The following is a 17,236-nucleotide window of genomic DNA, read 5'->3' as shown; positions in this document are numbered from 1 at the left end:
ATTTTTCCACCTACGTGCACAACAGTACTTTGTTTTGTGAACAGTGCAAGACACTCCCAATGGGATGACAAAAGAAGGTGAAAAAAGATCTTAGAAGCAGAAGTTTAGAATGCACAAACATACAAAAGCAGACAGAGAAAGGCATCCAGACTCATTTAAATTCATTACTTATGGGAATTTTTGGGTGTTATTTACCAGCTGCTCAGTCTGAACATTATGATCACTGACAGCCAGGTGAATCAAGTAGTTGTTAATAACCTGTTAATGACCAGCTCATGTACAGTCATCATGTGTTTGGAGAATTAAAAAAACAGGTCAGCAGAATGGTATGTTTCATAAAATAATAATAATAAAATGAGATGGCAACAGATGTGGAAAGTTCATACCTTGGTGCTGGTCTATGGGCAGTAAGTGCATTAATTTGGTCCAAGGAGGAGATGCGTGTCAAACAAGACTTTTCCTTGGTTTAAAATGGTGTCATATATTCTGATCTCATGTGACATCATTTAAAAGAGTTGTTAATGAAAAAGGTGGCACTAATGTGTGTTTATAAACACAGACTATTGTGCCTCGGGGCAAGCCTCTGTTTGTCAGTTCAATCATGCATGTAATGATGCTGTATTGATCCCTGCTGTAACAGGCTAATGAAGAGTCCATAAAAACATTACAGCGATCAATTACACAGTAGACGCTGTCTTTTATCAAAAGAGGTTTGTTAAATGCCCTCAGAGAAATGGCCAAGCCAAGCTCAGAGAGCCAGTCAGACTGTGGCACTAAAACTGTAATTTTCCATTAATGATGCATCAGCGTTACTTCCACGGCTCACGTCTGAACCAGGGAAATGGAGCATAACCGTGTGGCCCTGACCAGTAATGTGCCACACCTGACCACTCATGTTTAATTTAGCTTTTCAGTGCATGTATGAATTCCTGCTTGAAGAACCTCTGTCTGTCTCTGACCGCAAAGACTGGCCATCTTATTAACAACTTCACTTTTCATTTGCACTGAGTAAAGCAATGTTCTCCCCAATCAACTCATTTATCACCAGCACATCTCTCTAGAGACGCCAAGAAGAGACTTGTCCAATAAACTACATGCAGTAAAGTAAAGAATATATTTGTGGAAGCTCTCGGTCATCCAGGTGTTCAAAGACGCAAAGCTTTCTTGGTTGAAAGGTGAAGTTCCTGTTCACCAATAAAAACGACAACAAACCTGAAAAAAGCCAAAAAGAAGTCTTTGTAGGTGAAGGAAAAATAAATCTGATGCTAATTTAATATGTATATTTTTTCATTTGGTAATATGTTTAGTGATAGCAACATGACCACAAACCTTCAACCCTGGAGACAAACGTGTATTACCTATTGTCACACTGCATTGACCTTAATTTGAACCATGCCGATGGCACCTTTCTGAAAATAGTGCCACTGATCTACAGTCCTCTCAAAAACGTAGAGAAGTAAAAGGAAAGGAAATAGCGACATCTGCTGTCCAGATTCAGCACTCAACGGAAACCTAAATCGATTAAAAAATAAAAAATAAAGCATTTTTTCTTTATTTAAATACATAAGTTATTAACCACGAAGACAACACAACAAACAACACCGAGCGAGATTGTTTTCTTTTTTTTTGCATATCCAACCCAATCATGTCATCCCTCGAACAGAGCAAAGATAAGTGCATTTATTGAGTAGACAAAGTTACGCAAACAAGACGCACATGTAGGTCTACACAACGTGTGCAGCCAGCGTATCTTTAAAGTGCAGGCGATACTCACCTTATTCTCCAAAAATGACTCGATTCACTCATCAAGCCATGTCATCGGATTAGTAGTGCATTTTATTTCACATTCATTTTCAGATCAAGTAGCAAATTAGACTAAGAACAAAAGCAAGCACTAGACAGGCCGGTGCACTCTCTAAAAAGTCATACAAATCCGTTTTAAATTCCAAAGTTACAACAATATTTCTGCGTTGCCACAAGAGGGCAGTGTTATGCATATAATGTTCCTGTAAAAAGGCGCTTACCAGATCCGCTATTAGCTCATTTTGGCCTTCTTTTATGAAAGCTCTGCGCTACTTACGATACTTAAAGTATAATAAAATATGGACATTTTGTATGAGTAACTTAATAACGTCTCTCGTAAACAAATCTTAAATTATTTTATTAGTTGTATGTTTGTTTGTGTGTTTGTTTGTATTTTCTTCCTATGAATAGGCTATGTGTACCGCAAATCCACATGAATAACATGTTACATTTAGATGGAGAGTTGTTGTATCTGCTCCTTTTGGCAGCAAACGTCCCATCAGATCCAGTCCAGACTCCAGAGTAGAGTTGAGGCACTTGGCTGAGGTAAACAGAGAGGGAGGGGAGCGTGCGCAAGGCTCTGGATCAGACATGCAGACGAGCAGCTACTGCAAAGTGTTATGCGCGGGACAGGCGGCTTCAGCCCACACTCCTCCGTGTCCAAGAGAAGACCCAGACCTCTGCTGCAAGGTGCTCTCACTCATCACACCCAATAATGTGACAGTCCGACGGAAACGTTTATCAGATGTTTGAAACTCATCATCGGTTCATTCGTGAGCGCTTCTCTCCACCGGTGCCACACAGTTCCCCGCCAGTTTCCTGAGAGAGCTATCCACGAGGAGGATACCTGTTGTGAGATGCGGCAATGTCCCGAGGAGTATGCCCACGCGTGAACTGTTGCGGACTCTTGTGGACTGCTCTGGTTTTTGGCCTGACTATGTGTCACGTGGACGCGTATAGCTGTCATGAAGTGAGGACCGCTTTCCAGCTCCGTCAGGTCGGACCAGTGCATCGCGTCCCGGAAACACCTGGCGTAGGTGAGCTCGTGTGAGGGATGCCGACACCAAACTATTCCTTGAGTCAGCACATTGCCAGTGAAGGCTGCATGACAGTCCACGTCAGAGATGTGAATAAATGATCAGAGTTAGTAATGTGTGAGATTGAGAGGGGTTTACTTTGCTGTGCACCTGTCTAGACAAACACGTGGAGGAGCAGCATCATAAGTACATTTCTACATTTTGATTTGAGCGATTGCATTGACACATTTAATTTAGGCTATGGGGAAATTCATTACTGGTTATGGACTAACGGTCTCTTCATACCTATTAATAATAATACTTTTTTTGTTTTTAAACTAACCAAATCCCTAAAATGAGTTAGCCGAGTTGAAAGGTAATAGTGAAAAACAATGGTTTTTATTAACGACTCAAATTCATGTTCTTGCCACAGGTGTAAGAATGAAAAATGTCTCTTATCCAAGAATGCTACAGCATGCTCAAGCTATATTGTGCATAAATAAGCCACCCAAACACTAAATTGAGTTGGGATGACTTTGACTTTAGGGCTGTCACGATAATTAATGTATCGACTTATCGTTCAATAAATAACAGATAACCGATACATTTTTGGGCTCGATATTTATCTTCTATATTGATATCTACAATTTTTTTTTTTGTAAAAGTGAACAACCAACAAAACAACCAAAGCAAATTGGGTTTTCGTGTTCTTTGCTGCTTGTGTGGTATTTTAGGATATGATTATGCACTTTTATAATACAGTTTATGTCATTCTCGTGCTTTAGAGTTGAAAGTATCTAGTATCGTTAGAGTTAATAATATCGTTCATCGCGATAGTTTCCTGCCTCTATATATCGAACTTCAAAAATTGCTATCGTGACAGGCCTATTTGACTCCTATAAAAATGTGCAGCATGGGGGCTGAGTATTGCAGATGCAGAATGTAACAGAGACAAGAGTCGGAGCATACCTCGAGGTGCATCCAGACCACTTGATCTGTTTGTTTAGCTGAATGTCACCACTAGCAACCGAGCATGTAAATTTCTTTACAAGCTGTCATTCAGAATAAGCTCAGAGAGACAACAGGGAGAGCCCTGCGTCCTCAAGATGTCAGCAGTCTGTGAAAGGAAGTTGTGACCTTCTGTTGGGCACTGACAGCTCAGCAGCTTCCAATTTCTTTAGTATATTTGTAGAGCTCTTCAGAAAATAGATTGAACTCGTAAATGCTGAAGCGAAATTCTGAGAAAGTACTGTTTCCTTGTGTATTTAGTTTGGGAACTCCAATTTTACACTTTGATGGTTCCTTCCTTCCTCTGCTTCCTAAACCCTTCCCCTTGACTTTACTGTTACTTTATTTGGTTGTGTGTTGCGTTTTATTTGTACCTGTCTCAGAGAGGTACTTTTAGGTCAGTAGTGTTTTTGTCTTCAAAGTAAACTCCGGCAGGCGGGGGGTGTTGAGAGTGGGTTCTTTGGTATAGCTGTAAGTGTACAAAATTATGCTACTCTGCCCCCCATCTCAGATCGAATGCCAATACAAGCAAGTGTTGAAATTTGAAGTGGTCAGACCTCCTTTTTACAGTTTCATGTTTGGTTTAGGGCACACTGGTGCGTTTCATTCATGTGCTGCGAACACATTTCTCGCCAAGAGCCTGGAGTGTGGCAGCTGAACCACTATGCAATTTACTCTTTGCCGTCACTTTTTATCAGAATGCCTTTGAAAGAAAGTTTATCTGTCAAAGGAATGGACTACACATATTTAAGGCATTGCAAGTCCTTTCTACTATCACCAGTTAAAGCCTGTGCCAAGTTTGGCCCTTCACCAAGGACGTCCAATTACTTACCACGGGATTTACTTAGAGTTATGGTCGCTCTGGAAGAAGGCTCCCCTGCCAAAAGCTCCATATTGAGATTACCCCGAGAGGAAGCAGGCAGCCAATAGTTCTGATCTTTGTCACACAAGCTCTTCTTAGCCCCATGTACAGCCACTGATACGATCTAGCAGACCTACAGCTGAGCTCATTTATCTCACCAAGCTGGAAGCACACTCTTAGTTTTCTTATTCCCATGTTTTCTGATGCTCTGACTCATTAGCAGATGTTTTATAGGAATCCTGTGGTAATACACTGTCAGGCAAGCAGGGACGCAACTCCTGCTTTTGGTGTTTCTCATTTTGAGGTTGCCACATCACCCTTTATCTCTGACTGTTGTCACCTGTATCACCTCGAGGATTTATTTTTAATTAACTTTTTTTTTTTTTAAACAACTTATCCACTTCGTAACATTTCTTCCTATATACAAGTTACGCTCTGACGGGCCTCTAAACGGTGTTCTCTGCCAACTTGCAGTATGTTGGCAAGCACTCTCTTGTGGTCTTTGGAAAATTAAACATTCCCGGTAAGTTTTAAGGTTGTTGAGATATGCAGGTATGCAGCGGGGGCAATTTCAGGTGTGTTTTCATATGAGTAGATCCATCTCAAACATGGAAAAAAAGTGCAAAGAGTAAACATCCTGTACGTAAACTTAAACACAAAAATCAGAATGTCATCTACACTGGAGGGTTGACTTCCTTGCAAAGCATTGAGTTGTTCCCTAATGGATTTTGACAGTCGCGTGATTATTACGCTAATTACTCCCAAGGTATGTTGTAGACCAAGGAGGCTACAAGAAATAAGAAAATGCAGAGCACCGGCAGCTCCCACTGGTGCATTGTTGAAATGAAAAAAGATAGAATTTAAAGGACACTATTGTAATACTGTATGCGATAGATTAGAAAATGGTTCAGAGTATTGGTGACAGCAGTCTCTCTGGCCTCTGTGGCTTTAACAACACTAAGTCCTCCAAGTATCATTTACTCCATGCAACTACTCTCTTGTGGCAGGAGTCAGGCAGGATTCCACAGTGAATCCCTGGCTGAACGTTGCATATCTGCAATAAAACGCCAAAACAAAATGCAGAACACATACAGCAGTTTAGCTTCGGTGAGAGAAGAGCAGTATACAGGTCACAAAGCTCTTTAAACTGCTATTCTGTACTAAAAGAACAGACTAACAATATTTTCATTATTGTCTGTACCCTGAATCCCAAACAGTTGATTTTGATCTATTGTTTCAGGACCAAAGTCAAAACAGGACTTGCCAAAACAGTGCTCAGAGAAAAGTGTGTCCTAACACAGCACTGCTCTTGCACTGGACGTAATGAGCTCAAGGGGCAGGACGGCCAGTTATGACTTCACTCGTCTGGCTCTGGGATGGGAACAAATGGAGCCTCGCTGGGTAATTAAGAGACACCCAGGCCTTGCTGGGATATGCCAGGCAAATGGACAGAGGCAGCAGAAAGGGAAAGAGGGATTGAGAATGCAACCCTATTGTGTTTCATGGAGGGATTTGGACAGTGAGGCACTGCTCTTGTGGTCTGTCCTAAGGCCACGCTATAGGCTCTAGTTACAACACCTGCCTCCATCCGCCCCCTTCCATTGCTCCAACTGTGAATTGAGTTATCATGGCAGACCTTTAATATGGAAATGCCTGACAAAATGAAAGTTTTGGCAAGATGCTTGTGAGAAAAGATGCTAATGTGTGACCACTCATGGCTGTTAAATGACGATAAGGAACAGGCGATGCTCTTTGGCCAATGTCATTTGATTAAAGTTGTATCAACAAAGTGATTTTGTTCATATTATTCATTATATTTTACACAAGCTTGGATTTTTTTTTAAACAGAAATATTCATGTAAGATTAGCATAGCCTGGATGTCGTCATAAAATGGTATGTTTTGAAGTCACCCACAAGCTACAGCAGACCTCTGTAGGCTATGTATTTAGCAGAGGCAGTATTTATAGCGGGAAACGCTGATGAATTCTTGGTCTACTTTCTCACCCACCCATGGTGCCTCTTCTGTCTCTCATTGGAGTTATGGCTTGTCTGCCTATGTGCATACCCCCTGACTATACTTGTACTGCTCATTTATAGAACGATCTGTGTACACTGTGTAGTTACATCTGTGCATTGATAATGTGACAAAATAAACATAATTAAATGCACAATCCACCGTATACACTGACAATGAAAAAATGTGTATTTTGTAGATGTGGATCTTCTGCTCTGCAAGCACCAGGGACTGTCCTGCTGCACCCGTAAGATGGAGGAGAGCTACCTGATCGCTGTCAGGCGTGAGACACTCCACAACATCCAGTCTTACAACTATGAGCTGGAGAACCTCATCTCAGGCCACGCAGATGCCTTTCAGGGTAAGTGTGACAGAGACTGGACAACAGAAACTGGCTGAGTTGGTTCAGTACATGTATATCGGTGACATCTATTATGTACAATCACATAATAGGTTTATGTGCAAAGGGTCTTAACTCGTCCTTTTGATGCAGTGTAGTTGTTTAATTCCAGTATGTATTATTAAGTGCTTTGGTAGGAAAAGTCTATCATGTAAAGTATGCATACATTTCTCCATGGAGATCTTTCCCTTCTTACCTCATGTCTGAGCCTATCCGGAGGATGGGAATCAGGTGCTCCACATGTCCACAAAAGGCCAACATGGAAAATAACAATGGAATAAAGAAGAACAAAGATATGATGACGTAACCATACCACAGTTTAAGGCCTTTTAAGGACAGTGTCTGTGATGTCCAGTGCCATGAAGAATGTGCGTTTATACTGAGTAGAAAGAAGTTTGGTCAGTGTAACTAATGCTTTATTAGTTTGTTTCTTTTACGTTTACTTCACTTTAAGTTATCATTTAAATGCCAAAGTATAGTTTGTTTTCTTAAAGCATCATTTCTCTTTTGTCTTCTGAGGCGTGTCAACAAACAAACTGTGTGAGAGCTGCAGCTCCCTGTGTTTATGTTTTCTCTGGCCTGCCTTTGTTTTGTCAGCCCGAAAGGCCTACTGTGCTTTGTCGTACGTGGGAGTTGTATCCATGCTCATATTACACCATTTCATTTAATCATTGGGCATTGATCAAATGAAATATATTCTTCATCCTCATACCATCGTCAGGTGGAGAATATGCAGGGCTGCTCAACTGTCCTGGGGTCAGGAGTAAGATAAGATAAGATAAGCCTTCCTGCTCGACTGTTATTCCACTTTTTAGTCTTGTATGATTAAACAAACTAAAAGAAGCTGATCATTCATAATCAGTATGTGATGGGTGTCTGTCTGCTGGCTTTGCTGCAAAGGGCAATTTAAATGGATGCTGTAGGTTGTTGTGAATGTAGATAAACCTTACCTTGAACAAGTCTGATAAAATGAATGCCTTTGGTTCATATCTATCTTTCCTAGGAAAAAAGTTTATTGCATTACTGGCTTTTGGAAACTTTGAACTTTTGAATTGTGGTTGTCTGTCCTACTGAAGGTGACTGTGAACAACCACAGTGCTCGCCATTATGTCTCCAGCAATAACTTTTCGTCTCGTCGATCAATAGTAAAATATATTGCCTGAGGAACCAATTTTGTTAACTCCAAAACAGCTCTGGCTCCTCAGATCATGTTGGGTGGCTCATTGGCATCTCTCTAGTTTATGTTTGTGTACTTGAGGACTAAGAATTTGTGGCATGCAAACAAAGGGATGAATATCTCGTCTGATTCATACAGCGCTACTTCCTTCATCAGAAACAGCCAGGTTTGTATCTTTATTGCCATCTCTGGGTTTGTCTGGCAGCCTCTTTGTCTGTGATCTTTAGCCTGGCCGCCTCATTCCATCAGCTCTTCATCCTCCCACTACCATGTCTGCGCTTATTTTCCTCCGCAGATGTTTTGACCGACAGGGTTATTGCTCTAGAGGCTGACGCTTGGACACAAGATGACATTGCACTGCGCCATGAGCTCATGCTCAAATTAGGGAGGATATCCGGAATCCATCCCTGCACGTCTCATTTAATCACAGAGGGTGTGGAGCGAACGTGTTTATGGACCTAATAGCGGAGTGACCACATCGCCTGTGAGAGCCTGCGTGTTTTTTAGCAACGCCTTTTGAATCTCCGAGCAGACATGACATCGACAGGCTGAGTCGTGTTCCCCCGTTAACAACAAGGTGAAGACTCACTGGGGGAAACGGCAGGGAACAAAGGAAGGGAGGGAGGAGCGGACCAAACATTAAAGCTTTACCAATTACCTCGGCTTTTTATTTAACCCTTAAAACTGTGGAAAAGGGTTGACTAAGGAGGAGTAAAGAGAGACAAGTATGTTGGCCGTTTCAAGTGCTCACAGGTGTCTTGGTGGCAGGTGTCAGGTGTGATGTTTTGGTACGTGTAACGGCTTTTCGAAAGGAAGTGCTCAACAGATTCTTTTGTGAGGATAGAGGATCGCCTTCTTTGCAACAGACTGTTTCTTCGGAGGTGCCTCTGTGGCCTTTAGAAGCTGTGGAAATTTAATAAACTGCATGAGCTGGTGGGGCCTGTGCCAGCAACTTGGTGGTGCTCTGCAGGGAACGCGCAAGTCTCAAAGATAACTGCTGAGGGCGCAAAACTATGGCAACTATAGCCTTTCACTTACTGCAGTTATTGACAAGAGAGAGAAAAAACATGTAAAAAGACACATTTGTAGATTAATACTCTTACACTTAATAGTTTATTGTACTCACAGTTTCCATATTGGCATGAGAACACATGTAGCTGTTGCTTGGTGCTCATGTTAACACAGTAATGAGGAGAAGACCACAGAAGTGAGAGAGCCATTATAGCCGCATACAGCAATGGAAAGTGTTAAAGTAATATGATTAAAAGTAGCCACAAATCAGGGAATGGCAGGACGCATTATGAGTTTATCCCTAATACAGGTTCACTTTGAAATTAACATCAAACAGAAAATGCAAGAGTCAACAATACAGGGGAAAATAGTCATGCCTTCTTACATTTTAATCATTTTAAGCTGTCATTTATCTTTCCCTAAGGAGCTGGCAAAACCCCACTTTGCTAGATGAAACCTCACATCCAGACAGCCAAATAAATTCATAAATAATAATTATTGGCTCATTATGGCAGTTTCTTTCGATAATCTCCACAATGCAGCGTGACATTATGAGAAAGAAATACAGCTTACTGATTGCCAAAATCCGCTGCACGTCATACAAATGGCCCTTGGGCAGAGTTTTTGGTTACCAAACTCAACTGTCAATGACTTCAAGCAAGACTGTGTGGACACTGTCCAGTAAGGTTGTTTTGTAATGAGACAAAAGGCTCATGGGGCTTGTTCTCTCCGTGATATTCAGACATGTCTGGAACACTATTGGTTTTCTCTATTGGGATTTGTCGTCTAATGCTGCTGATTTGTTTGGCCTGGATATTTCCTGTGTCCTGCTTGACTCTGCTGCACACGTCTCTCCCAAACTAATGCTAGTCGTAAAATATAACTCTGTGTGGTTGAAAATTGCACGTTTTTTTAATGCAAAACAGTTGGCCAGATTCCTTAAATCTCTGCTTATCATAAGTGTCATAAGCGCGGATATCTTGATAGGTAAACAGAGAGGCTCGGTCCTCAATACTAACTTTGCGTGACAGCCGTGGGAAGCTCGGGTGCCCTGCCCATTGGCTCTAACGCACTCTCATGTCTGTGAAAGATCTGCCTTGTGACTCATGCTTGTTCTTGTGCCTGAAGCCGGACGGAGCTGGCCATTTCACATCAACTCACTTCATCATCCCTTCATCGACTTTGATTCACTTTCCGTGCAGTGTTTGGTGCTAAAGTCTTTTCGTGCTGCCTCAGTGGCTCCTCGTACTTCATTACGAACTCCCAGTTGAAGCGTAAAGTTGCTCATATCCTATTATTTTCACATACTTCCATTAGGCAAAGGTAGAATATCACTGTCACTGCAGTGTTTGCGCCTGGGGCCATTTCTCCACCATCTTAAAAGCTTGGCTCAAGGACCTATAGCTGGAGGATAAGCACAACATGCAACTCCACAAATAGAGCCCCCTCATCTTCTGGGAATCGAACTTAGAAGGCCATTTTTTTTGATATTTTCAAATTTTATTCACTTACTGTGCTTTATGGCGATAATCAAAGCATTCCGTAAAGCTGCTGTGGCTTCTTAGGATAAAGTCAAACCACCTGTTATGAAAAGTTATCGCTAATTGCAGCCCTTTCATCTTGACTTCATTTCACACCTCAAAGTGCGCTTTAGGCCCTGGTACATGTTAGCATTTTGTTCTCACAAGCAAATTAGCGCGTTACATAGTTTGATGTTTCTGTGTACACCTAGACAAGCAGGTTTTGATTACTGACTTGTGTTCATTCTTTTGGCACATTTAAGCCGGTGGCAGGCATGACGTTCAATCTTAGCAATACTTGGAGCTTGAATAATAATTTAAAAAAATGCTGCTTATAGATGTAAACTGTTTATGCTAAAGATTATGTGTCAGTTGGGCGCTGTGGATTAGCGGTGTTATGGGAAAGCGAGCGAAAAGTAAAGCAAGGCAACTGCACCAAACAGTATTTACAGTTTTGTGGCCCTTTTATGACATCGTGAATATTTTCAATATGCCATTCGAGTGCTGTCGCCATACATCTCAGTTGAGTTGTGCAAACATTTCCAGCTGCCTTCAAAAAAAAAAAGAAGAAGAAATCCTGTATTTGTTGTGGCTGTAGCCCGGGCGCCTCTAACTGTAAACGCATTATGGCTGTCAGATAATATAACATCACGGCGGGTCACAGTCGATGACACTATGCACCGCAAAAGACACAATGATTTATGCGCCAATAAAGCAGAGGGAAAGGGCGGGCGCGCGGGGGTCACGTTAGGCCTGTGCCATGTCAATGCAGGGGAGCAGAGGTAGCTGTCCATCAGTCTGTCAACAGTGTGCCGCAAAGTCACCCCCCACGCATTTCCCCTTTAAGGTATGACACCCACCCACCCCCCCTCTCATCCATGCCCCGTGTCTCCTCTGCCCCGGTCCCCTCTCACGTCTGCTCATCCCACCCTCCCCTCTCCTGCCTTCTATCGGGTTTCTCCGCTCGGGCCATACTGGAGCGCAATGATCCCCGGGCCCAATTTCCACCTCGCTGCATGCCCGCCACCGCTGCCACTGGCATCTGCGGAATTGTTTATGTTTAGGAGTTCTGATATAGCAGCAGTACGTTATTATTAATGACTGGAATGCTGATGGAGAGATAGGGGCCTCCCCTGATTCTGCTCCATGTCATGTCCACCTCCAACGGACACCTCCTGCTCTCATGTGAACACCTTATTGCACCTGTTGGCAGTGCGGGATAGGGCAAGTCAAGAGCACGGTGGTGAAGTGGGACTTGTGCTTTTGGAAGTGGCTGGTGTACCGTCAGTGTTTTAGCTGCTGCTTTGGCCTAAGCGACATGTCTGTTTTCAGATGGATGAGTCATGCGGGCACTTGAAGCTTTAGATACGTAGTTGACACTGTGGTGTTGACTCACTGAATCGTTTATAGGTCAGCACTAGAGCTCCCTTTAGTATAGGCTAAAGTCACTTTGTTGTGTTTCACATAATCTTGATCCCTGATCAGAAACTAACCTGCAACGGTGTGTTGTTTCATCCATGCATATCGAGCCCATCTCCTTCTCTCAAAAATACTCACCACCACCTGCTGACGTCACAAGCTGAAGCTTCAATGTGTTTAGAATGTCCAGAAACCTTTGCCATACGCATTCTGATCATTTCAGCGCTCAATATTGCCTCCACTTAAAACCCTCTCCAGATAATAAGGGTGCTTTATTTAATCTTCACCTTTGAGATAGCAGAGGGTGAGTGCATGCTCAGAAATGAACTTTGGATTGCCTTTGCATGTTTCCATACCCATAGTTTCAAATTCTAAAAGAGCAATGTCAAGTTGCCTAAAAGCACCGAGCAATTAAGGTCTTACGTTATGATTTTTTTTTCAAGATCAAACAAAAAGCATAATATAAGACCTTAAACTGCTCGGTTGCATGCTAAAGGAAGGGGATAGTGTGACAATGCAACTTTCCCCTGTAACGTTAGATGAGTCGTGCTGAGTGGGATATAGCTTTCTGTACAGTATTGCTACTAATTAAAACAAGGATATGTAATCTCCACACGTGTCCCTGTGTCACATATCTGCGTGATGACCTGAGTGAAACACAAGCCTGCCGCGGGATTAAACGCTTTTGCCTGAGAAGATAGTTGGTCGGGGCCTCGCTGGGAATCACTGCCAGGATAGGAATGGCTTACAGCTTTATGGTATGAGAACAGTGTCTCCAATCTCATTATCGCAATATTACTGCATCACCAGGCATGCCCTAGTGGAGACACGTATGGCATCACACCTCCGTGAGCTCACACAACTGTGGGAGCCACTCGCGTCATTTTCCATGACAAGTTGACCGGCAGTAATGAGAAATGCCGTGCACTGTTGACACTCTGCTGTAGAGGCTCAAGTTTGTAATCTTCGGTATATGACTATGGAAAACCTAAGTGTGTAATGCATCCAACCAATGATGCATTAACCGGCAAAGATGTTATAGTTTTTGCCAATTCAATAAGCTGATAACCTAGTGAAATACCAATAATATTATACAGGTGTAGTTTTAATCTAGAGTGGACACAATGGCAGTTTCAGCAGTGCCAATGAGTCCGATCTCCAGGGAGAGGTAAACTGTTTGAAAATGTAATTCAAACGCTGCAACACAGTAGCTACAAGCTTTTTCCACTGAACCGGCCCACATCATCAACGTTTTTAATGTAGCTGGCTTATATTACGTCTAAAACTGACCACATTCATTTCGCAATGACTTTTTCGGTCCCAACATTTTTCTCATATTTTTCTTTTATAGGTGCATGCAAGGGCCTTCTAACCCACTCATCTGAATAAAGTGAGTGAAACCATTTCTGATCCAGTGAATCTGTTTTAGCTTTTAATCCCCCGGTTTTTGTCTTTCTCAGAATTTGTCAGAGTGAGTCCATCACAGTCCGACATTGTTCTCCTCTGATCCAAAAAAAAAACCCTGCTACAAAATGATCTGTCTTACGGATCTCATTGGAACACGATCCGCTACAAATTTTGGTATAATTTGCCGGCACAAAAATGATCAGCTCTTGCGGACGTCACTTCGGGGGACCAGTGACAACGTGATGATAGCCACCAACTCCTAGTCTAAATATAGTGGGGTCTGTCTATAGCAGATTCGACCGCTGTGGTTACGCTGAACAGTCAAAAAACCTTAAACTCAGTGAATGTGCCTGAATCGGCCTTTGTCTTGTCGATATCAACGTGCAGCCTGATCTTTTCCCTTTTGAACTAACATGGCTTGACACCGGCATTACCACTTGCCAACCCACCAAAAGTCGGTAGAATTTCAGTTTGGATTATTATGCAAATGCTCAGTCAGATTGAATTGTATGCATACCATGAGGTTAGATCTGAATATAAACATCATGATGATTAGAGAAAGAAAAATAACAATTAAATCACATATAGTACATCACATGCAGAAAATGATTTATTCAGATTTTTTTTTTTTTCCTTTGGCTCAAAGAACCATCAAATAGAAAATACTGTGTGTGCAAGTGTAACAGTGTCTCCTGTGCAATTCCGTAAAGGCTCAGCCCTATGAATGAGCGCGGTCTTACATTTAAAGGGAGATATGTCTGAAATATTTCCGAGGAGACAAAGGGATGTGCTGTGAACCCAGAGGCCAAACGAATCCAGATGTGGGTGCACAGTCACAAGATGGAGCGCACTTATACAGTAGTTGTTTTTTCGTGTTGAATATTTGACTTGCTGCTTTGTTCTGGCAGTCTCCCGCTGTAATTCTCCCTTCTTTATGCTTCATTTTGTCATCCTGTCTCAGTATAAGGATTTTATATAGGAAAGCACAATATGACAAAACATGGGCGTTAATTGTTGAATATTATAAGATAAGCAGCAATATTTTGAGTTGTTTCAGTGTTTGTAGCCAGCAATTCGACATTTATTTTTACATGTGGTGATGGACTATAAAACCACTTTAACTTAGAAATATTGTTTTAGTTGGTTTTAATCTACATTAAATTATAATCAACTGAAATATAATACTGACTTGTGCTTTGCAGCCTCTGATTCAGTGTTAGTGACTGGATTTTATGTGGGGGAAGCCAGAGCACTGACTTCTGGACATTTCTGCACCATAGTGATGATTCCAGTGATACTTTAATATCACACCATGTCATGGTCTGTAACCTTATTAAGTGAGTACTCATCAGGTGTCAGGCGTCTGCATGTGACCTGTGGCTGTCCCCGACAAATCATATCTTGGAACATACTCTCATGTCTATCAGTCTGCTGTCATTCTGTTGCAGCCAGACATGAACTCATACCCTTCAGAAGCCATTTAAATACTTTATACGTCCAAATGATCCATGTGTGGGTGCCGCTGCCATCATTACAATGCTTTCGGGTGCATTTAGAATCAGTGGTGCCTTTCACTGGACTGGAGAGAGCCCATGTGTCACAGACTTTGGTCTTATTAGTGCAGCTGTTGAGAAGGACATGTCTGTTGTTATTAGCTGGGAGGGGCTGGGCACGCGCTCATGTATCCGCTACTCCAACATTCGCCTCAAATGATCAAGTAGCATATTTTATCATGGTGTAACAATATTTAAAGCTGACTTATGATGCTGAAATATGAAATCAGCCTGTGTGTTTTATATTTAGCCGCACACAGTAGGCTAATGAAAAGTGGGGGAGAGGGTGAACCCACCTTCTCCTGTTTCAATTTCTGCAGTTGCTACTGCTCCTTCATGTTGTGGCATGCTTTTTGGCTGACATCACAGCTATGAGCAGAGTTTTGAGTCCAGGGGAGTATACACAAACACACATGACATGACTAGTGCCCTCATGATCATAGCAAGTGTCGATAATATAGCTTTCCAAATGAGAAAGATTGTGTTAATGAGAGTGCTTTGTGCAAGGCACTCAAGGAGAAGGGGTGGGGTATGAAAGGGTAGAAATTAAATTGCACGTAATTGCGATCAAGTAGGTGTGTCACGATAATTACTATATCGACTTATCGTTCAATGAATAACAGATACTTTGACATCTAGATGAAGCAAATTGAGTTTCATTATGTTTTATGTTTATTGCAGCTTGTGTGGTATTTTAGGATATGGTTATGCACTTTTAGAACAAAGGTTTACTGTCATTTATATATGAATTGACATTGTCTAGTATAGTTAGGGTCAATAATATCATTTATTGCGATACATTCCTGCCTTTATATATCAAACATCAAATTTGTTATCGTGACAAAAAGTTGTTGGATATTTCATACAAAATTGTGAGCTGTATTATTTCTCCGTCACCTTGAGCAGCCACACTGTGATGCCGGCACACGGGCATCAAAGATTTCTTAAACAGGAAATGACTTAATTCCCAATGATTCAATCAATTCTGTGTGTACTTAGTGCGTGTGTTGTAAAAAAAAAGGTCACGATGGGTGGACACAAATGTAAGATCTAAACGTTTTTGCCACTGTCGATGCCAAGTAAATGTGGTTGTGTCTTGGCTGAGTGCTGTTGAGCCAAATCTTTGATGCTGTTTCTTGTTTTCCCTCGCCTGCCTACCCCATCCCGTTGACTTATTTCACAATCATTAAACTTTATTGAGACATGACATTATTTTGAACTTCATTCATAGCTAATGAGCCAGTGAGGGGATTTCTGGACTTGCTTTAATAAGATTTCATTATGTCAAATATTCAACGCTAATAATCCCAACTCTTTGTTTCTCATCTGCTCTCCTTGCAGACATGTTCCAGTACCTTCTGTCATTCTCACAAGGCCACCTAAGTTCACTACTGGAGGGGACCTACTCAACCATGTCCCGCCATGCACTGCCCCACGTAAACCAGCTCTTCTCCACTCTGTCCCATCACCTGCGGGGGGCCAACGTCTCGGTGGAAGCTGCAGTAAACCAGTTCTACAACAACTTGTTTCCCCTTGTCTACACTCAGCTGATCAACCCGGGCATGGACAGGGAGCTTGTGTGGAGGGACATGGGGGACTGTCTGCGAATGATCCGACAGGACGTCAACCCCTTTGGGCCTCACCCGGCGATCATGGCGCAGGAGCTGGCCGGGGCTCTGGGCGCGGGGAAGCATCTGGGCTTGGCTCTGGCAGAAGGTCTGGAGGTCTTGAATGCCACTGAACACATCGTCTTCAGCAAAGAGTGTGTGAAAGCGTTAGTGCGGATGGTGTACTGTTCACACTGCAGAGGCCTGACGCTGATCAAGCCTTGCGACGGCTTCTGCCTGAACGTGATGCGCGGCTGCTTGGCCAGCATCTCTGAGCTGGACCAGCCGTGGAGAAGATACACCACGCTATTGGAGCAGCTCACCCATGCCATGGCCAACCAGCACAGCATGGAGCTGGCCCTGCTGGGGGTGCGCACGCATGTCAGTGAGGCTCTCCTCTATGCACAACTGCATGGCCCAGTCATCACACCCACAGTG

General features: G+C 42.5%; 1 protein-coding gene across 2 annotated transcripts in view; it reads left to right on the top strand.

Moving 5' to 3' along the window:
* The first annotated feature begins 2,355 nt into the window (after nucleotides 1–2,355).
* The window catches only part of LOC306973182 (glypican-5-like), a 65,307-nt gene continuing 50,426 nt past the window's right edge, over nucleotides 2,356–17,236 (top strand). For both annotated transcript variants that reach the window (XM_079570035.1, XM_079570034.1), the window contains exons 1-3: nucleotides 2,356–2,840; nucleotides 6,904–7,065; nucleotides 16,533–17,233. In XM_079570035.1, coding sequence (XP_079426161.1) covers nucleotides 2,669–2,840; nucleotides 6,904–7,065; nucleotides 16,533–17,233 — 1,035 coding nt within the window. In that variant the 5' untranslated portion in view covers nucleotides 2,356–2,668. The remainder of the gene's footprint in view (nucleotides 2,841–6,903; nucleotides 7,066–16,532; nucleotides 17,234–17,236) is intronic.

The sequence above is a fragment of the Gobius niger genome (assembly GCF_951799975.1).
Source record: "Gobius niger genome assembly, chromosome: 13".
NCBI classification, from domain to species: Eukaryota; Metazoa; Chordata; class Actinopteri; order Gobiiformes; family Gobiidae; genus Gobius; species Gobius niger.
The sequence above is the reverse complement of the archived record's forward strand: the minus strand, read 5'-3'. Positions and strand labels throughout refer to the sequence as shown.